Source organism: Pteropus vampyrus, unplaced genomic scaffold (assembly GCF_000151845.1).
Source record: "Pteropus vampyrus isolate Shadow unplaced genomic scaffold, Pvam_2.0 Scaffold16, whole genome shotgun sequence".
In the NCBI taxonomy this organism is placed as follows: Eukaryota; Metazoa; Chordata; class Mammalia; order Chiroptera; family Pteropodidae; genus Pteropus; species Pteropus vampyrus.
The window spans coordinates 419,597-443,768 of record NW_011888797.1 but is presented as its reverse complement, the minus strand read 5'-3'; the positions used below and the strand labels follow the sequence as shown (position 1 = coordinate 443,768).

At 38.0% G+C, this 24,172-nt stretch overlaps 1 protein-coding gene across 1 annotated transcript in view; it reads left to right on the top strand.

The window, feature by feature from the left end:
• The window catches only part of ANKS1B (ankyrin repeat and sterile alpha motif domain containing 1B), an 874,817-nt gene that overhangs the window by 605,369 nt on the left and 245,276 nt on the right, over positions 1–24,172 (top strand). The window contains exon 17 of the mRNA XM_023527446.1: positions 16,210–16,362. Within this exon, the coding sequence (XP_023383214.1) occupies positions 16,210–16,362 (153 nt within the window). The remainder of the gene's footprint in view (positions 1–16,209; positions 16,363–24,172) is intronic.

Sequence of the window (24,172 nt, the reverse complement as noted above, 5' to 3'; positions counted from 1 at the left end):
GGGAATTAGGAGAGGGCTTCTGGAAGAAGAGGCACATGAATCAAAAAGGCATTCCTATGCACCTTTAAACTTCTTTGCTGTGGGGAGTTTTTAGATCGCTCATGATGCCCTAAGCAAAAAATGACCCAAGCATTTGCTTAGCTTGCATAGGTAGACAGATAGACTATTCTTTTCTCGTTCGTAATACCCATCCTCTGAAATATAGCTAGTGCCATCAATCCAGCTACGAATTCATCCATCACTTTGCCCTTCAAGCCATAATGAGTCAAATTCTTCAAATCCAAGCTGATACTTGTAGTCAACTTCAATGGAGAAGGCTGAAATGGGGACTGGGTTAATATTAATCCTACCCACTAAGCTAAGTACATTTCATTACATGTTATTTCTTTGTGGTTATTTTCTTTGTTGGTGATCAATGAGATTTTAGATCTTTTGGCCTGTGTTCTAACCTGATGGTTGATCTTCTGTGGATTCACAGTGAATGCTCTACCTACACACTCACACTCTCCCGAAGCATTCTTGAGCATGCTCAGAAAGACACTGCAGGGCAAACCCCTATGTTAATAGCCAACACTTAAATAGAAATTTTCTATGTGCTGGGCACTGTTCTAAGTGTTATTAGATTAAAGTTACTCTTTTAAATCTTAAAATTAATTCTCTATTTTACAGATGAAGAAATCAAAGCACAGAAAAGTTAAGTAACTTGCCTAATGTCACGCAGTTAGTAAGTGGCAGAGACAGGATTCAAACCACATAGCCTGGCTCAAGAGGCTATGACCTTAACTGCTTCCCTGCACTGCCTCTATCACCAGAGTAGAACATCTCTGTTCTCTACGAGCACTGTATCAGTGCTTTCATCTTTGGAAAATGGCTTGCCATTTTCACTCTCTCCCACAGAGCTGGCATCTTCTATTCTAGTAAATAGAAGTTTGGCTTTTGGGGGATTTCTTTTTGTTAACAGATAACTAGCCACTGCTCTTATCAGGGGAAATGAGTACTCAAGAAATGCCAGGTTCTTTCTTTCATGTATGTCTCCAAGAGGAAATACATTTGAGCCTTACTTGATCTATGAATTGATGATAATATAAATGCTAACTAGATACACTTTAAATGACTTTAGGTTATAACTTATGAATCACAGAATCCTGATAGGTTAAAGCATTTTTTTTTAACGCATCGGTTTTAACCCTCAAGCTCCTTCTCTACTTAGCGGCCACTGCTTGGTGGGAAATTGTATTTACAACTGTATTTACAATTTTATAATACCAAGAGGTATTATGAAATTTTCTAATGTGAAGATTTCTCCACAAATGTATAAGAGATTATTGCAGTAAGCATAGAGAAGATTGATTTCTCTGCCTCTCACCTCTGGGAGTCAATTACATCATCGTCTATCAACATTTCTGGTGTTCACTTTCTATGGAACACTTTTCTAAGTGCTACTGATATAGATATGAAATAACAACTGACCTTATATCTCAAGACCTTAGCATCTGCAGCAGGATTGAAGCCAGAAAAGAGCTAGCGCAACTCCAAATGCATAATGCTTGCAAACACCCACATGCCCAGATGTTTATCAGCGAATCTCTGATTCATTCATCCATTCAGTCAGACAGTCAATTCATTTTGGCCCTGTGCATGGTTCAGAGACGGGGATACAAAAACAGATAAGACCTGGTCCCTGCCTTGAGTTCTACCTACATTTTCGACAGAGACAGATATGTCAAAAACTAAACTACTGTGAAAAAAAAAAAAAAATGCTACAGAGGAGAGAAAAGTTAAGTCCATAAGGGTCAGAGGAGGTTTTCTGAATAGGTAGATGAAGCTTAAGCTGATTAAGAATTGATAAGTATTTTTAGCCAGACAAGGAATTTAGGGAGTCACTGTGTCTGTGTCCCTGCTAGGTCCAGAGACAGTAAGGAGAAGTGGATGCCCATGTCCATCCATTCTCTCTCTCGTATGCACGCTCACTCACATACACACACACACACACACACACACACACCACACTCACAAGCATTCACTTCCTTCCCAGTATACTGACCACCAAGAGAAACTATAGAATAAACTCCTCAAATTTCTCTAAATTTATAAAATTTATAAAAACTTTGGCACGTAATTATTTTTTTATATTTGTACATATTTCAAATGTATACCCAAGGAAATTGCATATTCCTGGAAGGAAGGAACCTTAGACCCTTTCACGTTTTTACAACACCTAGAATGATGTTACATACATAATTTGTGCTTAAAAATTCTTGATAAATTAAATAACTTCTAAAATTATCGTTAGAGCTGACACTCTACTGGGGATTCACATAAGAAGAGCTAAAAATTCCTAGTCACTTCAATATCTGAGGTAATTAAAATTTCTGAACTGACCAAGAAAAGAAAAAGAAGATAAAACACCAAACTATGAGGCTGGAAACATTTTCCCAAGGGCCAAGCTATTGTTTATTGTAACTGCCCCAGTGGTGGCAGAATAGTTCTTAGATTATTCCCTTACTGTAGATATAAAAAAGGTTCTCTAGAATGCCAGGCAGAGCTTCAAAATGGGGTTAATGTGTATTCTAGGCCTTATTGAAATTCCTCCTAATGATTTTCTGGGTGTCTCACATCACATGTGTGCCAATAACCAGACCACTCGCTGACCGCATGACCTCTGCCTTTTTCTGCTTCCCTTGCTCTAGCTTATTGTGGTTAATGGCTCCTGTCACCAAAGCTTGAAATAATACCACCAAAACTTTCTAAAGGTGCTCTCAGAGCTGCTAATACACACTGAGGGTACCAAATCTGTCACTAATGACTGCCAAAGGCTGATTCAGAGCAAAGGTACTGATGATGTCTGTGCTACTGGCTACAGTGCCCACTATCTTTCTAGCATGGACACCTTAGCCAATGCCAACCGAATGTTCTGCCAATGTTACTGAAGCCTGCCAATGTGAGGACCATTGCCAACTGCAGGTGTCCAATGTCGAGGGCACCACTGGTTGCAATATGGCACTATTTCTGCTTGCCGATGAAGTTGCTGGTGCCAATTCTGCTGACTCCTTTTGTTCCCAATGTCCCCAAAATGTTTCATGATACAGCTCTTTTATTGAAGCTTTTTATTCTTACGGCATGTTCCATGGGACCTGGGCCAGGGCCCAGTCAAAGCACCAGATCCTGAAATCCGTTCAGAATCGCCCATGCCCTCTGACACATTTTTATTGTCCCTTTAACCAAACACATAGGCCTTGACCACCTTCTTTGAGCAGAAGAGTCTTCTGAGGCCCTGGATTCCTCATTAAAAACAGACCCATGCAAGACCAGTCCTGCTAGTTATCCAAATATTCGCACACTGGATAGATGAACACAGTTCTGTTTGAGCCGAGATCCACGCCACACAGCTGCAGCCATCAAGCTGACAGATTCTCAGTCTGTGTTAGGGAACAGGAACATTTTATTTTGTGTTTCAGGAAATCCAGAATCTGACCACTTCTCACCGCCTCTACTCCAGTGCCCTGTCCGAGCCACTGTCCCCTTTCTCCTGGTTACTTCTCTAGCCTCTGAACAGGCCCCCTGCTCCCATCCTTACCTCCGTGAGCTACCCTCAACATAACAACCAGAGTGATTTCATTGAAACATAAGCCAGATCATGTCACACCTCTGCTCAAATTCTTGCACTGGCTCCCTGTTTCCCTCAAAAATGAAAGTCAAAGTCCTTACAAGGCTTTCAGAGCTTTACCTTGACCGACCCCTAATTACCTCTTACTGCCCCCTACCCCTCCCTCTCTGCACATGTTGCTCCAACCCCACTGGTTTCCTTGTTATTCCTGAAACAGACACCAGGCTCCCTTCAGCCGGAGGTCCTTGGCTCTCTCTGTTCTCTCTACTTGGAATTCTCTCCCTCTAGTTGCCAACACAGCCAGTTCACCATCTTTAAATCTTTATTCAAATCTTGCCTTCTGAACAAAGCTTCCCCTAACCACCCTTTTTAACGCTGCACCTTCCCGCCGCCACACACACACGCTCCAGCACTTCCAATCCTCCTCCTCTACTATCTCTTTTTTTTCACAGCACGTATCACCTTCTGACATAATTTCCTTATTTATTATGCTTGTTAATTATTATCTTTCTCCCCCACTAGAATGTAAATTCCACAAGGACTGGCACTTGTATATGTTTTGCTCACTGATGCATTCAGAAGAGCTCACTAATGCATTCAGAACAGTACCTATATAGCAGACATGTTATAAGTATTTGTTGAGTGAATGAATGAATGAATGAACTGATGAACAGATTAAGTAGATGGATGGATGAATGGGTAGTAGGTTCAAATTTTTGCAACTTCTCTACTAATTTTAGGTCACCGTGTGAATGAGATCTTTTATACAGCCCTACCCAGTTAGAACATGCTATTTCTTTGTATATTGATAATTTTGGTTTTATGACAGATTTATCTGTTTGAACTATTTCAGTGGGTGATGTATTATGCACATGCTTGGAGGCTCTGAGAAAGGACATGCTTTTTAAGTATCAAATAAATAGAAATAAATGGAAGTTATATTCAGAGTGTTCATTATCTTCTAAAGATTCAAGTTTGGGGAAATATTTTAGTTAAGACTAATAATTTGCAAACAATTTTCCTAATTGATAGTAGCACTTAAATTTTCTATTAAGAGCAAAGCAGTACGCTATATAACCATTGAATAGCTGCATGAATGTCAGAAAACAAGGAAAAAAGAGACCCCATGTCTTTTTTCTAAATATAGTTCACATCACTGGTGGAGCTTGAAAACGTGAACGATGGTGAGCACTGTTCAGCACCTTATTCTGGTTGCATTAAATCCTCTCCATCTTTAATCTGAGCCCTTGTTTTGTAAAAGAGCTTTGTGACAAGGAAATAAATCAAAACAAATAGTGATATTTAACAAAGAGCTCTAGGGTCAGTATTATCTCGGTAAGGATTTTAGAAATGAAAAGATGGTAAAAACAACAACACGCGTCCTTTTATTGAATTTTAAAAGCACCCCTTTTACAAAAAGCTTCAGGGAGAACTACAATGAAATCATTTGATAAACTCATTCAACCCCAAGGACCGTGCTTATGTGTGTACTGTGCAGTGGCTCTGATGGTCTTTTCATCCACATCCTCGCAGATCTTACCCGACAGATAACTGCCAGGTTCTCAGGAGATGTCATGGGTATGAGTTACTCTGTGTGTACAGGTGAAGCTGAAAAGACCAGTGCCTGACAAGCAGTTTGCTTAAAATGCTTATAAAGTAATACAGGCAGAGATTATTTTTATAGTTGCCGTTGTTGTCGTCATTTTTTTTCCTACCACGATTTATAGAACTTGTGTGTTTTGGCAGCTTCACTCCTTTAACTTGTGGTCGGTCCAATGCCTTCGATCAAAGGGCATGCACCCCTTTATCCTGATGACTAGAGGCTAGACTCCCTCTGGCCAGAGCTTCTATTTTGTTCACTAATTGTTCCGTGCTGTTGGAAGTTGATCGCCGTGTGTCTTGAAAACATTTCCTGTCTATGTTGTCCATTGCTTCCCTTTCAGTTTACTTCATAATCTAAGACTTGTCAAGATAAGGGATACCTCAAACCCTCTCTGGGCTAGACCTGGGTTTGTTTCTTTCATTTATAAAATAGAAATCATAGGGCATTAAGGAACAGTACCCAATCCGAAGTGCTTTACTTTCCCTTTATTCCCCCAAAATGTATTACCAAGTAATATCCAGATAGTACCACTTTACTGTTCCTGCCCTATGCCTAAAGCTCAGAGTTTTCAATCATCTGAACACTTACAGGACACCAAGTCAGTGAGGCTCAGTTGGTGGTGGGAAAAAAAATAGAGGTTACCACTCTCTACAATTATAAGTCCATAATGACATCGAAACACAATTCACTTACCTCTGAGGGATTAGGTTTCCTCCCTGTTCTTGTATAGAAATTGTATCTGTAAGAGAGTCTGATTCTAAACAAAGGGGCTTCAAGAAATAGATTTGTACAGTTATATGTCTCTCATCCCTGCTGCAGATATCCAACACAGAGACCTTATCACGCCTTGCTTCCCAACAGTAGTCACAGTGTATTAATCTTTTTGATTCCCACAGGAAGGATATCTTTACATGGACTAGCCAGGGTCTTAGACTTCACAAGGGCATTTCCCCAAAGGTCACCTGAAACCCTTCACAAATGAGATGATGTATGTGAAATCACTTTGGGATCTTTAAAGTCTCATATGGTTATTAGGTGATGTTCTTCTTATTAATAGTCCTATCCATTTTATAGATATGTCTCCCCCAGAAAATTTGCACTGTGATAGCACTTAGATGGTGAGGGATAGACTTTCTTCTGAGATCCCATGGTCAATGGATCTGCCTCTCTCTTTCATGTTCAAACAGTCTTTGAAGAGCCCCTGACAAAATGGCACTGTGATGTCTAAGCCCGGGTCTCAAAGCTTGTATGAGATTTGATTCTCATACTACTTGATAGACCTGCCATTTGGACTTGACAGAACACTGTCTGCTAGCACTGCTTGTCCTGGTTTATTTTCAGGGCTGCTGTTAGTCCGAGTCTTGGATAGCAGCAGGACAGAGCAGAAAAGGCTAGAACAAGGAGCAGGAATAGAGGGAGATGCCCGACAATATCAGCTATCTGTATTACAAAAGTCACATCAAGGAGTCTGAGAATACAAAGTACATCCAGGTGGGGAAAGAGAAGCCACAGTCCATTGCAGCTTTATAGGCAAGTTTAAGTAGCTGAGCCTGGTGCGTTAGGGCTGTAGTACATGTTTACATAAATGATGGGTTTTCGTGTTTGTATCCAGAGCGTGGCATGCCACACGGATGGCTGCCCTTGCCCACATGAAGACCTTCAGCAGGTCACATACAAGGATTCAGCTCTCACCAAGTCCAAGCCAGGTAGCTTTTGGCCCTTTATGACTGTTTTAACAGAAAGATTATTAACACCAAAATTGGCTTCGACTATGCCTTTTGTGCTATACTATCCAAGAAAGGCAAGCAAGATCCCTAAAGCAAAAGACAAGCCCTCCACCCCACCCCAATCTTATTGCATTCTCAGACTCTTATTCCTTTACATCTTTGACTTTCCTCAAGCCCAGGTCCTCATTTCTCACCTCTCTCCATGGCTTTTCCATGTGCTTTCTAAAACCTTCCTCTTCCTCCTTCTCTTGTCACATGAACTCAAAAGAATAGTTTGGAGTGCACCTGCTACCACCCCATCTCTAATTCACACCTCAACCCAGCGTAGCCTACCCTTTCAACTCTTCTCAGTCAGGTCCCAGTGACCAATTTGCCAGATCTGTGAACACTTCTCCTGCCTTGTCTTATGAGACCTCTCTGCAGCATTCCTTCACCGCTGACCACACCCTCCTTGAAACTCTATTTCCTCCTCTTCTCATCTTGATCATTCTTTCTTTGTCCTCCTGGATGTAATTCTTATCTTTTGCTTATGCGCTGAAAGTGTTAGTTCATCCTCAGGCCTCTTTCTTCTCACTCTATATAATTATCCTCTACAGCCTCATTCATGATTTCAGTTCCCACTTGTGATAAAATAAGATTTAAAAATAGCTAAGATTTATCGAGTGCTTCTGTGTGCCAAGTACTGTGCTGAACTCTGCTTGAATCATTTCACTGAATACCTATGACAACACTCAGAAGTAAATATCCTTTTTATCTCTCACATTACTAATCAGAAAATAGATGCTATTATCAAGACAAGAAATAATGTGTTAGGATGGGGAGAAAAAGGAACTCTCATTTGCTGTTGATGAGATTGTAAATAGATGCAGCCACTATATAAAACAGTATTAAAATTCTTCAAAACAAAATAAGAATAGAATTGCCAAATTATCCTGCTACTCCACTTCTGGGTGTTTATCTGAAGAATACAAAAACACTAATTTGAAAATATACACATCTATGTTTATAGTAGCATTATTTTACAATAGCCAAGATATAAAAACAACCTAAGTGTCCATCTACAGATGAATGGATAAAGAAGATCACACACACACACACACACACACACACACACACACTGGAATATTACTCAACCATAAAAAGGATGAATGAAACCTTGCCACTTATGACAACATGGGTAGACCTTAAAGGTATCATGCTAAGTGAAATAAGTTAGAGAAAGACAAATATCATATGATTTCACTCTTGTGGAATTTTAAAAGATGAATGAAGAAAACAAAAAACAAACTTAGAGATGCAGACAACAGATTGGTGGTTAACAGAATGGAAGAGGGCGAGGGGAGGACAAAATGGGTAAAGCAGGTCAATTATATGGTGACAGATGGAAGCTAGACTTCGGTGGTGAGCATGCTACAGTGTATACAGAAGTTGAATTATGTCGCACACCTGAAACTTATATAATGTTATAAACCAATTAATCTCAATTAAAAAAAAAAAAGAATAGAGCATTTATTTCTCCCATATAACAGCCCTGAAGTGAGCCATCTGCGTTTATAAGTTGGATCTGCTCTATGCAACTCTAGAAGGATCCAGGACTTTCCAATCGTGCCGTCCTCCTCTAAGTATTGCTACTCAAAGCATGGTCAGCACCATGGCTCCCTGGCAGGCTAGTGGTTAGGATTCAGGCTCTCAAAGTATGGTCAGCAGACTGACAGCGTTTGCATTGCCAGGAAACGTGTTAGAACCATAGGATCTCACATCCTTCCTCCAACCTATTTATCTCCATGTTAACAAGATTCCCCACATGATTTTTATGCACATAAAGATTTGAGAATTATTTCCCAAACTCCAGGGTATTGTTTTGCCTGTGTAGTCAAAGCTGGGCTGCAGGCACTTATGTTCCACCTCATGGAAACACAAAAAAAGCAACTCTAGAGCAAGGCATCAGTTTTTTAGGTTGAAGGTAACCTGAACGTGACATGGAACACTTTCATTAGCATCCCATGGGCTCCAATGTACTCTCATGGCAGCAACCAGAAGACAAACTGGAGTATCTTGTCTCTAGTTGGGCAGACACGAGCCCAGTTGAAGCCCCATGGCTGTGGAAGAGGAGAGGACAGTTTTGGTGGATGAGAAGGGGGCTCTGTCTCAATTTTGTAATACTTTTCAAATATAAATACATCTATCTAATTCTTTAGTGACTTTTAGGGTTCTTTATTCTCTTGGTCTAATTACCATGCCAATATCGCAACGCTGGTTTAATAACTTATTGTGTTGAAAGCTATTTTTTAGTTAATCCCAAAGCTATTATAGTGTAATATCATTTTTCCCTCTTTTATTATTTCCTTTACCTATTTTTAGTGGCTTCCTCTTACCAAACCTTTCATCTTATAGCTCCTTTATTTTAAAAGGTATTGTCCTTGTCTAAATGGACAAAACCATTTTTTAGGCAGAGAGGAAGAATGACAGACAATACATATATGTCCATACATATATGACAAACTCAGAATATTTCAAGTAAAACTGAGAAATTAAGGGAAAATTATTTGGCGATCACGTACTCTTACAAAAGTCTTCTAAATTAGTGGTTTTCATAAAGCAGAGAAAGCCTTTCTTCCTCTTCCTACCTGTGTAAAACACTTAAATTAATGGGGTACTCTGGTTGAAGTAGGTTAGGCAGTCTCAGAGCCTAAGCTGTTCAGCTTCCCAAAACTGGCCCCCTTAAAACTCCAGGACTCCACAGAGCACTGTCCTAGGGTCAGTGATCACTTCCTGCTGTATCTCCCTGATGTAAACAGTATACTGGCTCTGAGGCCAGGTTTGCTTTAAGAGGCTCCAGGAGGAGAGCCAATGCATACTTGGGCAGAATAACAAAACACCAAGAGCAACAAGGAAGGTGTTTGGTAAAATATATCAGGATATCTAAATTTTCCCAAGACTAAAGCTTCCTTTGCTACTATCTTTGATTTCTGTTCCAGCTTAGATTTTCTCCAAACCGTGGGATTTAACTAATTGAATCAGATTGCCTTATTGTGAACTTGTTATGAAAGCCTACTGCCTGCCCACCACTCTACCTATTAGATCATAGGCTGTGCCTGACGCCCATTCATGCTCAGCAGTAATGCTGGCCTGGCAGGCCCATGGAGCTGCCTCTGTCTAGCCTTGTCCTGCCAGATGTTCTTGCTGGAAAAAATCTCTGTCTAGCCCTCTCCTACCAGATGTTCCTGCTGGAAAAAGATTTCATCACTGCTAATTTGAGAAAGCAGTCACAGTATTCCCTGTGGATGTTGCTGAAGACTCATGAAAAAAGTATGGATGCCATCTGACCTTTAGCCTAAATGCCCTATCTTATAATATTTTTTATAGTTTTGTCTCTCTGGGGGAGAGGGCTTATTTTGCATTTACTTTATTAATAAATCTGACATTAATTTGATATTAACTTATAAAGTATAAAATTGTAGGATTTAGGAATTATAAAGGAACTCTGAAATCATGGTCCAACATTCTCATTTTATAGGAAAAAACACTGAAGCTTAGGGAGGTGAAATATCTTGTCCATAATTACACAGCTAGTTAATAGCAGAGTCAAGACAGCTGAGCACTGGAAACAGCCCAGTGCATTTGGTAATGCAGCCTACTATCTAGAATTTGTTCTTAATATGTAATAGTTTTACATAGTTGTAAACATTAGTATTAGGCCATAAAAATAGCCCTCATTTTCAAAATATGTATTACAAAACACAAATCTCTCCCCTACAAATGGATGCTGTGCTACTAAAATTTTCTCGCTTTCTTTGTATGTTCATTAAATTACTTAATTCAATAAACGTTTAACAAATGCCTGCCATGTATGAGATGCTCTGCTACAAAGATGCTAAGAGACTACAAAGATACTAAGACCCTGTTTCTTCACCAAGGGGCTCACAGTCTAATGAAGAAGACCAATACTCACATCTCTAATGATAGAAAGCAGACTTTCATAATGCTATAATTGTATTACAGAAATCTAGTGGAAGGTATGATTAATTGTGACTTAGGAGTAAAGCCAGCGTTGGAGAAGGCTTCACAAAAGAGGGACTGTTTAAATAGGACCTTTCAAAAATGGGTAGAATTTTAACAATAGAACAGAGGGAACAGCAATCCTGGCACAGAGAATGGCATGGGCAAAGGTGTGGGGGTATACAAGATATACAATGAATTATGCTCCAATAATTATACTCAACTGAGATAAAGAATTAGTTTAAGATTAGTAAGGATGCAGTATATAGATGTTTACTAGATGGCAGTTATATAGCTTGAGGAGGATGTTAATGTTAACTCAGCTTAGCATCTCTAGTCTTTCTCGGTCTCATGGAGATGTATTTGCCAATGGACTCATAAATTGAAGAGTTTGGATTATTTTATGTCACCTTGGCTGAAACACTATATGTCGCTGCAAAGGTATTCTTTGATATGAAATTAGCAATTAAATCAATAGACTAGTAAAGCAGATTACTCTCCATGATGTGGGTGGGCCTCATCTGATCAGTTGAAGGCCTTAAAAGAAAAAAGGGAATTCTGCTACCAGACTGCCTGCAGACTTGAGCTGCAACATCAATTCTTCCCTGTGTCTCCAGCCTGCCAGCCTGTCCTGCAGATTTCAGACTTGCCAGACCCCAAAATTATGTGAGCAAATTGCTTAAAATAAATCTAGATAGGTAGACAGACATACAGACAGAGAGATAGATAAGTAGATAGATAGATGATAGATAGATAAGTAGATAGATGATAGAAATATAGATAACATAGGTGTATGTGTATGTATGCATATCTCATTAGTTCCGTTTCTTTGGAGAACCTTGGCTAATACAAAGACAAAAGATTTCAAAATGTAAAGTAACTCTATTAGTCATTTTTTCTCTATATGTCAGAATTTCAGTGATTCACAGCAAGAAAATATATCTATTTCTTTTTCTTACTCATGGGTCTATGGGTCAGCTGTAGTTCAGCTAATTTAGTCCAGATGCCTGATCTTCATTAAGCTAGGGTAGACTCCAAGCTTTGGGTTACATTTAGGTTTGCCCAGAAGTATTCATCTTTCTCCTAGGACTAGAGTTATGTGACTACTCAGCACTTCTTATTCATGTGGTCGAGCATAAGAACATGAAAGAATAAAAAGATCTTAGGAGCACAGAGGCCTTATCTAGAAACTGCCACACTGATGCTTCCAGTTATTCCATTGGCCAAGTAGGTACATGGCCAACATCAATGGGATGGAGAAGTTACTTCAGCCACCAGTGGGATACAATGTAGATACCTTGGCAAAGGCCATAGCTCTTATACAGAAAGAGAGCAAAGAATTGGGAACAATAACTCAGTCAACCTGAGGGACCTTGTTAGATATATTTCTGAAAAACAAGTGTCAACTGGGAGGAGGAGGAGTATAAAGAAGTAAGCAGACATAAACTCTTTCTGAAACAAGATGGAAAAGGAAAAGAACAAAAGAAAGAGGAAAGGAGAGGAGAGGAAGGAAGAGTTTTGATTAGAAGTTGAAAGGATTAGCAGCCAAAGGACTCAACATTAATTCAAAATAAACATAGACCTAATTTAGGGCAGTAGGGAGGGGACAGAACTAAGAATTATTGAAGACCTATTATATTCAGAGCACTGTGCTAGGCAATTTACATACCCTATATGATGTAATCCTTAAAACAACACTTGGGGTGGATACTATTGTCAGAACTGAATTGAAAGATGTTTTGGAAATTACTCTTATGAGACTTGTTGGCCTAATCCAATATGCTTGTAAAACAGAAAGAGGAAAGTAAGGTGACTCCTTAGCATCCACTGGGCAGTTGGTGTGATGGTTCCCCATTAACTGAGATGAGGAATACCGAGGGAGGGCCAGTTTGTGAGCTGAAGGAGATACATTTTTTTTTACTTGTGTTGGTGATAGCTATAGGACATCTACGTAAGATAGCCTACAAGTGGTTGGAAATTTGTATCTTAGGGCTCAAGAAGGGAAGCCAGTCCTGGAGAAACACTCCAGAAATAAAGACAAAAGCATTCCAAGCACAGAAAAATTTTATTAGCAAAAATATGAATGTGTCCTGTGCAGTTCATATTGATGAAACAGCTAACAATTTCATATACTGTTTTGACATACACATGTGTCTAATCATATGTATCAGGCTGCGCATAGCAGAGTAGTGGGAGATTAGGTTGAAAAGATAAGCTTGTACCTGATTGCAATTGTCCTAGAATACTAGAATAGGACGTTTGGGCTTTTATCAAGAAAGGGCCACTAGCCACTATAGGTTTTTGTGCAAAGATTGACTTAAGAGCCTGGCTTTTTAGAATACTGATGAAGCAGCAAGATAGACACCGGACCAAAGGTAGAAGGCCAAGTGGAAGGCTACTGTATTAGTTTTTGTAAATGTTAACAAGAACCTAAACAGGGTAGTGGCGGTAAGATGGGAGAATTGGTTTGAAAGAAACTATCGTGCAGATGGGAGAATTGGTTTGAAAGAAACTATTGTGCAGCACAGTAACCATTCTGCACATCATTAAATACGGATCAAGCTAATTTTGTAACTTCACATGGCTCTAATGGTTTCTTCTCTTCAGGTATGCAGAGCCTTTATAATTTACCGGTTATCTGTTTGCATAATTTTTAATTAAGAGTTATAATTTCCCTGAAGGAGAGACTGTAACTGTTTTTTGTCCTCTGCTATTTCTGCAACATTCATCAGAATAGATACTGACTAAATAAATACTTATAGAATGAGAGGGTGGATGCATGCTGCTCCTGATCACATCACGGTAACATTTCCAGGTTCTCTTCGCTCTTCCTTTCTCCCCTGCTCCTGTCTCTCACAATCCCAGCAAATATTCCCCTCCCTCTCACCTCTTTAAAGATGGCCTGGGAGGGGGTAATTTGCCTCAAGGAGTAACCAGATTACTGAGCAGCCTGCATTCAGTGAGATACTGATGTGATTTTTTTTTTCTTGTCTTGCTTTCAACCAAATTTAATTGATCCTCTCTTTTTTGATCCTAATAATTTTTGATGTTATCGCAATCATATCCAGTAACTTTCCAAGTTGTGTAAAATATTGAAAGTTCAGTGCCAATCTATTTAAGCCTCTAGTTTTATTTTCCTTGTCTTCTCCCACAACCTTAAGTTTAGGCTTCCCCCAAGGGAATGTCACCTCTCTCTTTTCTGATTCTAAATTCCCTGGTGTGGGGGGCAAGGAGGATCAAGGGGAAGGCAAACATTTTAATAATTAGGTTTGCTTTGCAGAGCTCTGCCGGGTGTTCCCACCACTGCTATTTGGCTAACACAGACCATCAGCAACCTTGGAATGGCAGGTGGCCACTGATTGCTTTCTCAAAAGAGTGATGTATCACTTAGGGTGACCCATGGGAACCCCACTGTATAGTTCTCTGGTATAAGACCCCTAACTCTGCCCCATCTGGATTCCTCAGGACTCCCTAGAGCTGCCCTCAGTATCCAATGCTGGGGAGGCCAGTTTCTCGAATGGCTAACAGCACAACTTCCCTGCCAGGCTGTTCATTTTGACACATTGAGTCCTCCTTCCTTCTTTCCCTTTCTCCAGTTATTTCTTTATGTCTACTGGGACAGCCAGGGAGTTTCTGGGGGCAGAGGTGATTGTTCAAGTTAGTAGAATTGGTTCCGCCAGCCCTTAATAAGTCCCGGAGAATGTACTTAGCCCAATACATATTTTTGTAATTCTCTATAGACTATGAAAGTACTTAGTACCTTTGAGCCTCTACTTTGGGTCCTAGTCTCCAATTTTACACATACGTAACATCTGGTTATTTGGGAATACCATTAAACTTCATTTTGCGAACCCTGAATTGTCATTTACAGTCGTAGGTACTGTGTGATAAACACCGAGTTAAGTGTTACCTGAAGAAACATTTAATGAGCAGCTAAAATGGGTTAGTCAATGTAAAAGTGAAATACAAAAGTCTGATGCAGTTCAGACTCTAGAGCAAATAATGAATCACACTGTAACTTTAAAATAGAGAACATTTAAACCTCAAAATGGAAAATAGATTGGGGAGTGAAACAATGGGAAAGAGGAAAGGAGAAAAAGTAGCTTAAAAATAAAGGACTACGGAGAATCTTAAAAATGGAAACACTGCATAGTGAAAGAAAGTCTAACGTGTTTAAGATTAAAATCTGAATCCCTGATGCCCAGACTAATCTCTTCTCTGCTTACGAATCGGAATCATATAGATTTCCATTAATATTTATCTCCTTGAATCTGAAGGAAGAGGAAAATCTATTTTGTATCATTGCCAGTTTTGCTGCTCGCATCATGAATTTCCCTGAAGGATCACATCAGGTTCATGAGGTGCCAGCTTTCCTTAATAACTAAAGTATTAAATATTTAGCGTGGCATGCAAAGCAGCACCCGTCTTAAAAGTGAGTTACTTCAAAATACAAGAATCGCAAATTCAACTAAAACTTCAAATAAAAGGTAAAGGACTGGAATAGTCCATATAAAATTTCAAACCCAGAAGTTTCTCTTGCTTAAATTACTTTCACACTCTAATTTAAACTCAGAAACATTATGTTGCTGTCACACTTCTTTGTTCTCCTAAAGTTAAAAAAAATATCTGTATATAGCTGACAAAAAATAAGAACCTGTCTGCCAGCAAGTTCTCTATTCATATCCAACATACTGTAGAGTCGATGTAGAACACATGGTCTTTAACCACTAAAAAGCCTTTCTTTACTGGCTTAACACAGCAGTATGTTTCTCCAGCATGTTTGCACTACCCCCCAGTACATGTCTTACATAAGCGTGAATTTCCTTGGTTGTTTAAGTCAAGTCATGCAGTATTTTCACATGCTTTGATGTTGTGCATATGAGAATTATCATCTACATTTTTGAGAACTGCAATTCCTTGTGCCTTCGGCATTGAATTTAATACTGCTTGACTGACATCGTTTTAATTTCCATCCAACAGAAATGCCAATAATGTCTATGCCAGAAATTTGACATATTTAGTTCTCTCCAATATGGAATGGATTGAGCAGCTAAACTGGAAAATTTGGGGTCCGTTTTTGAAAATTAATTCAGCATAAAAATCATCTGTGATTTAGAATTGTGCATGAAGTATTTTGGTTTTCCTTATTTCCTTATCCAGAAAGATCTGTTTGCTTCGTATCAGATGAATTTCTAAATTGCAAGATGCAGTCGGTTGTTAGAACACAAAGTAAACAGTTTAAATTAATCCCGATGCGATTTCCTTAATTACAGATGAGACCCATTGGCCACGATGGTTATCATCCCACCTCTGTCGCTGAGTGGCTGGATTCCATTGAACTAGGTGACTACACGAAAGCCTTTCTAATTAATGGCTACACATCGATGGACCTGTTGAAAAAAATCTGGGAGGTTGAACTTATTAATGTAAGTTGGTCTCTTAAAGACATTTTAGCCTTTTAACCCTTGATAAATGAAATTCTTATGGTAGATGGGTAATCTTTTCTTTCTTTGTAAATATCTGGACATCCAACGTTTTACAGAGATGCCTTCGGTTTTAAATATACAGCTCTCCTGGTTCCAGTCAAGCTCCACTGTCTTTTGAAATTTTGATGTGAAGGGAACTGAAAGGGCTCTCAGGGTGTTTTGCGTTATCTAAGAAAACCTTCCAAGCATTTCTGAGTTTTCCATTTTAGGAAATATTGTCAGTTCAGGATGTGGACATGATAACAAATAGGCTCCCATGTTGATCTTTGTTCATATTCATTGTTAAAGATGAAAGTTATAATTTTTAGTTGTCTATCTCTATCACGTTTCCTTGTGTCTATTGCTTAATTGCATATACAAACCCTATACTTAAAGAGACTGCCTTTGTTCTTATTAAATCGGCTGCCGTAATATTGAAATTTTAGTTTCCACAGCTTATATCATCTAATCTTAAATTGTCTCTGTTTCATTCACATAGTTGGCATAGATTTTCTATAAAAACTGGCCAATGTATGTTGCCAAGTGTTTAAGTCCAAAGAGATCAACTAGATTGCATAAATATTTTTATTAATGTTACCTTTCTTATTTCATTTCTACTTTTATTTTATTTATAATGGCATAAAGGAATAGATGAAAAGACAATATATAATGATCATGTCTTTGCATTGTATTTGGCATCATGACCATTTCTTTTCAAAAGTGAGAAATCATTTAATCTTTTAGAGAATTTCTTAGATTTAGCTTCTATATTACAATAACTAAAAAAGTATTCATAAACTGAAAGATAAAGCAAATAAATTACTGCTAGTTCAAAAGTGCTCTGTTCTACTCTTTATGCCACTTTGTCTCCAAAAGTCGAGTCATACGTAATGCATGTCATTAATTATTTTAAGTGATGGTCATTAGTGGTAACTAATTATTCTTTGCTTTTAAATATCTGTTTTAAAAATAATTTCTAGAACATCTCATAAAAACTGTTCTTTAATCTAAAAATCACTTTAAATGGACAATTTCTTGGCTCTTCTAATTTGCCATCATCGACTCTTAGCTTTCTGTGCTCGTCCCCTCACAAAAGCTATCATTTTAGGAGAAACTTGCCGTCTTACTAAAAGCCTCTGATTAATTTTGTTCTTAGTCTGTATGACCATGGAAATAGCTGAAACTGTATTTCTTTTTGGTCGTATCAAGCAGATTTCAGTTCTCTGAGAACTTGACACTCATCTTATGGCTACTCTTGGCCATCAGTTAAAGGAGTACCTTCCATAAGTCAAACAAGCATGCTTCCAATTAAGTTGCATTCTAGTCAATGACATAACTTGACAAACATCTCTGTGTAACATCTTCTGAATAATATCGCTCCCCACTGAAGAACAAATAGGAAAGATAGCACAAGAGTCACTCAGCTAACTGGTATTAGCAGCAATCTCTCATTGAAAAGAATCAATTCCAAATAGAACTCTGTTATAAAATGTCTGAAGCAAGTATCATTGAAGCAAGATCATATTCTCTCAAAATCCAAATGCTGGGACTAGTGTTTTGGATCCACACTTTTCTCAGTGCTGTGGACACCAACAGCCTAGAAGTTTATGTTCAGTCACTGTGGCCAGGCCATGTGGACAGCTACAATGACTACAAAGTCAGTGGTGCCCGGTTTCCTGCCAGGGTTCTGTGACTTATCCATCACCACCCAAAGGGCCAACCAGCCTTGAGCTGGGACAGAAGTATAGCTTTTTCCACCCATACTGGCTCTTTAAGGGTTTTCCCTTTAGCCATATTTGCTGTAATACAATCTGACTTCAATCTGGAGAACAGAGGTGGCTGTCACAAGCATTGTTATCAGACTTGAAAAACACAGTCACTATGTTTTAGACCTTGAGGCCAGATTCCTCTGTCCTGAAGTATAACATCTGTATCTAACACCAGCATGTTCCCTGTTTTGTTTTATATTATTGTTCTTAAACTGGTAGAACTTAAAGTTTCTTGTGACATCTTTATAGGCAAGTTCACTCTCTTGATGAGGAGGCTTTGCAAGTCATTTAACTCAGTAGATATATTTATTATAAACAAAACCAATCTGTTTTTGTTTGGAAATCAAAGAACAAAGTGTTTGTGTCTATTAGAGCTGCTCTGAGCATAGTTCATTCGATAGTTTAGGGTTGTTGGGTTTTAAAAGGAGAGAAAGGCACAAATATGTGTGCCTTGTGGCTTATAAAGCTTTTGACTGGTCTCAAATTCAAGACTTTTATTTATCCCAACTAATGAGGACTGTATCTAAATATAAGATAACATCATGTATAACATATGGGCCCAGTAATTATATATTTGGTATCATAACTTCTTGTTTTCTAGCCTAAATAGAATGTACAGTCACCTTGAGTTAGATCAAACCTTATTAGGGAAATTCACATCCTGAATCTTTGTAATGACTGGATAGTTTTAAGGAAACCAAATGTCTTCAATGACTTGTTTTATGTAAAGTGAAGAGAGAAGTTCAAGTGTAGGCTGTCTTTGATACAGAGGTCTGCTACTGGTGGGAAAGAGACTGGAAAATGAGGAGTCTGACTGCTGATATGATTATAGATAACTTCAGCATCATTAAATGTATTGATTAAGCCTCCACTTTCACATGTTATTATGCTTAATATTGGACAAATGATAATGCAGTCTAGTGAACACAATAAGTTTATTCGAAGTATTTTCATGATGAAATAAAAACTATATAACGTTGTAACTTAAAAAGTAACAAATATATTTGAAATTTTAAACTTTAAAAAAGTCTCCAAAGACCTTTTCTTCATAGAGATATTACCAAGAAATACCAACTAATGTTGGTATTGCCTTAGAAAAATAAGGTTATTTGAATAACCTAATAAAGCTTTTGGTCACAAAGCTACACAAGTGAAGGGGTGAGGGAGAGTAGTGGAAATCTCATATCTTAATATCAGCATCGTCAGCAGGGAAAATAAAGCATAGAGAAACTTTTAAGACAAAAGTATTGCCTATTTTACAGGCCTGTATGTGTCCAGACTTAGAGACTGATGTATATGCCAATAATTATTCCCTTTATTCCCTAACCTATGCTTTATATTTAGAAGCTGATGTTTTATCAATATCTCTGTTTTGTTTCTCTGTCTGCCACTACCTTTAATAGCATCATTAACAGCACTTTTGAACTGATATTTTGGTGTTAAAAATATAGATATGTTGGGAGAGATTGTCAGGCAAATTATTCCCTCTGCCGATGCTAGCTAGATGAAACTCTAGCTTGAATTATAGCCCTATACAAAGGCTTGGCAAGAGAATTAAAGACCAGTTAGCAGTGCATAAGTACCTGAATGTTTTTAAATCAGATTTTTTAGGCCTTGCATATGATAGCATCAGGTCTACACAACAGTTCATACTACATGAAAATTTTAGACAAAAGAGTTGTATATTCTCTGCATAAAATATGTATGGATAATTATTAAATTATCCATTTCTAGACAAAGAAGGTATTATACTTATGAAAAACAATGTTAATTTATTTTACCACTGTGTACCTACTAAGGGGATTTTGGTAAGACAAAATAAATTTGATCTCTGTCCAATTTATTTATGAATCTCGATGTAGAACATATTATTAATTTCTTCCCAGTGTATTTACCAAGGAAATAATTCTAGCTCAGGTTTATGATATTCTACAGTATTGATAATGATAAACATAGCCATTGAGTGAACAAAATGAAATTCAGGCTTCAGTGCATTCTTAAAACTCTGCTAACAAGTACAAGACTAGCTTTAAAAAATCTATCTGCAATGGTTGGTTGTGTTTTAAATATCCTTAGGTAGAAACAAATAAAATAACCACGAGTGTGATTTCCATGTGTCCCATGAAAATCATTTGGACTTATTTTGCAACTGTAAATTGATTAGCAAACCATTTGCTTCTTGCCTGATAGCTGCTAAAACTGTACTTGCATTACTCTTTTATTTAGGACTGTCAAATTTCTTTTATTTTCCTTTTGCAATGTTGTTGATTTAATTTCTACCTTTCCAAGGGAAATGTTGTGATAATCTAATCACTTGGAGATGTACCGAGAAATTTTCAAAGGAAACATTCTAATTTTGTGTTAAATCTGTAATAGCGTGACTTTATTTGCCTCAAATGCTGAAGAGACATTGGCCTCTCAGTATCAAATTTAGATTTATTATTTGCTTTGATGTTTTTATTTCATGATCAGCATTATAAACTCACACTCCTATCTCCTCTGCCCTCATTGCTATATCGGCAATTAAATTCACTTCCTAAAAGTCTTTTTTGCATTGTTTATATGATTGTGTGAATGTGCATGCGTGTGTGTACGTATTGGATAAAGGCAAATGGGAACTTGTCCTCCCAATCAGCAAATCCACAAATTGCAAGGGAAGAGTGGGGAGGATGAATGTTATAATTCCATCTCCAAACCAATTATTTCCACACCACGGAAGCTACATCAGTCAACACTTCAAATGTTAAAAATTTTAATCAAAACCAAAGGCTTTAACTAAATAACTGGATATGAGTATTCAAGTGTAAAGCGAACTTCATAAATTACCTTTGGATTTAAGCATTTCATCGATACCCACATACATTCAGTGCAGCTAACTCTTCAGAAATCTGCAGGACAGCTAGACGCAGTGTCTGAGCTTCAGATTTTCTCAGGTGCATGTCAAGTAAAGCCCCTGGACTCCACCCTCACTCGCTACATCAAAATTGCAAACTCTTCCAGTCCTTCTCTTGATGCCTCCCTCACTTGGCCTATGTTTTAGAAAAGACACGCCCTTTTTCCCTTCCTCATATGACATGGACAATCTTCTCCCAAGTAAATACTCACCTTCCAGTGATTTTTAGCCCTTTCACATATGGCCTGGAGGTTGGTGATTAATGAGAGCTGGCATTATTGATTCCACAACCTTTCGGCAAATTTTGCATATCTGCACCTATGATGTGGCTCTCAACCTTGGAGCCTTGACCTAAACTGAGAAAGAATTATACCACAATAAAATGTACTTAAACACTAAATCTTCACTGGAAAGAATATAGCTTTTCTTTGCATTTAAAGTGAATTTGTACCCCTGTAGTGCCTCAGTGTCAGCATTGTGGAATAGTCACTATTAACATGTTGATATTGCAATTAGTAAAACATACGCACACAAAATGAAAGTAAACAAAGCATTTGGCCTAAAGAGAGAGAGACAGTCTTGATCACTCAGCAACAAGTGAAGAACTGAAACCCTCTGAATATAGCCATTTATGTGCAAAAAGGAAAATCATGTTCTGATTATCTAGAAATGTCTACCTTAAAAACATTATTTTAGTGGGCATCTATTTTTCCCTATACAGATTCCATTCACTCTTCTGCTGATTAATATTAAAACATTCAAATTTCCTCCAGAGAAGCCACTTCCACCTCTCCCCCATTCCATGCCTGAACATCTGAACTAGATCTAAGCCAAACTCAGCATTCCAGCCTTTTCACCCATCCCCACAGTTACAAAGTATTCCTCATCAGGATCATTATTCATTCTCCATGATTTGGGGGTCCAGTGCAAAGTGAAAATATGGGGCCCTTTGTTCAACAATTAGTACAGATTTTCAGTTAATGACATCAGAACATTAAAACCAAACACAGGACTATGTGCAACTGCATAGCTCACACATCCAAGAAGCCATCCCTGCTCTTCATGCCTTTGTGTATATCCATACTTCCTTCTATCCGAAAAATCTTCCTTTAACATTTTACAGTGTGGGGCTACTGGTAAAAAGACTGTATTTTGCCTTTATTTTTGAAAATATTTTTGCTGGGTATAGAATTCTAAAATAGCATTCTTTGTAGATGTTGGTCGTCTTCTGCATTATTTCTGACAATAAATCTGCTGTTATCTTTTCTTTTTTGTTGTCGTTTTTTGTTAGTGTTGTTATTCCTCTGCATAACATATCTCTTTTTTTCCCTCTGGCAACATTTACAGTGTTCTCTTTATCACTGCTTTTGAGGAATTTGATTATGATGTGCCTTTGATGTTGTTTTCTTCGTGTTTCTTGTGTGTGAAGTTTTTTGAGCTTCATAGATGTAAGGTTTATAGTTTTCATCAACTTTGGAAAATTTCTGGTCATTATTTCTCTTTTTATGAGGGGGGGGATGTTCCATGAAATAGGTATATACTTTCTCTTCAACTTTTCAAAACTTTTATATAGAATGATAATATACATTAAAAACTCCATATATAAGTATGCAGATAGTGAATTTTCACAAAAAGAGGCACACTTATGTAACTACCACCCAGAACAAGACATAGAAAATTACCAGCTCCTTTATAGCTCCTTCCAGTCATTAGTCTTCCAATGCCCCCCATGGTAGCTACCATCCTTATGTCTAATAGCAGAGCTTAGTTTGCTTATTGTTGTATGGCATGTTCTTGAATGTAGCTTCTTTAATTTTTCATTGCATTGCATACAGCTGTAGGTCTGCTCATTCTTTCCCGTTGCTGTGTAATATCCTCAACTTCTTTTTAGAGTTTTATTGAGATATAACTCACATATCATAAAATTCACCCACTTATAATGTACAATTCAAACATTTTTAGTATAGTCACAGTTATATAATCATCACCAAAATCATTTTTGTTGTAGTCAAAAGTATATAACATAAAATTTGCCATGCTAACCATTTTTAAGTGTCCAGTAATAGTAGCGTTAACAATATGCACATTATTGTGCAACAGATCTCTAGATTTTTTTCATCTTACAAAACTAAAACTCTATATCCATTGAACAATAACTCCCCTTTACCCGACTCCCCCCAGGCCCTGGCAGCCACCATCTACTTTCTGTTTCTAAAACTTTGACTATAGTTCAGTTGTAGTTTTCATCTCTAGCTGTCAGACTGGAGTCCTTTTTCTATTTTCCATGTCTCTATCTAATATGCTCAATCTTTTTCTCTATGATTTCTTGAACATATGGAATGCAGTTATAACAACTGTTTAATGCCCTTGCCTTCTAACATTTGTGTCAGTTTGGGGTCAGTTTTGATTGATTGATTTTTCTCCTCATTGTTCTTGGCATGCCTGGTGATTTTTATCGCATGCCAGACATGAATTTTACCTTGTTGGGTGCTAGATATTTTTTATTCCTATATATTTTCTTGAGCTTTGTTCTGGGATACAGAGAAGCTCCTTGGACACTCTTTGATCTTTTCATTTCTTGCTTTTAAGATTTGTTAGGTTATCATTTAGTCTATGGCTAATATTTCTACACGACTGAGGCAAGATGCTTCTGAGCATTCTAACAATGCTCTGTGACTTTCCAAGCTTTCCAATTTGAATAGTCTAAACTATTACCAACCCTGTTTGAATTCTGAGTACCATTCCCACTAATCTTTTGAGCTATTTTTTTTTAAATCTGGCCTCAAATAGTTTCCCCATATGCATGTGTTAATCGGCACTCTGTCCTCTCTAGTACACTGTCCAGAAAACTCTAGCTACTTTAGTCTCCCTAGACCCTCACCTCCATCTTCTCAATTCAGAGAGTCTTCCAGGCTTCCTGGGTTCCTCCTCCCTGCACAGGACCTGGAATTCTTTCAAGGTGATTAACTAGGGCAATTATAGGACTCACTTCATTTGTTTCTCATCTCTCAAGGATCAGTGTCCTTCCTTGCCTCATGTCCAAGGTCTTGAAAACCAGAGTTTCATATATTTTATCTAGATTTTTTTGTTGTGTCAGGTGGCGGGGTAA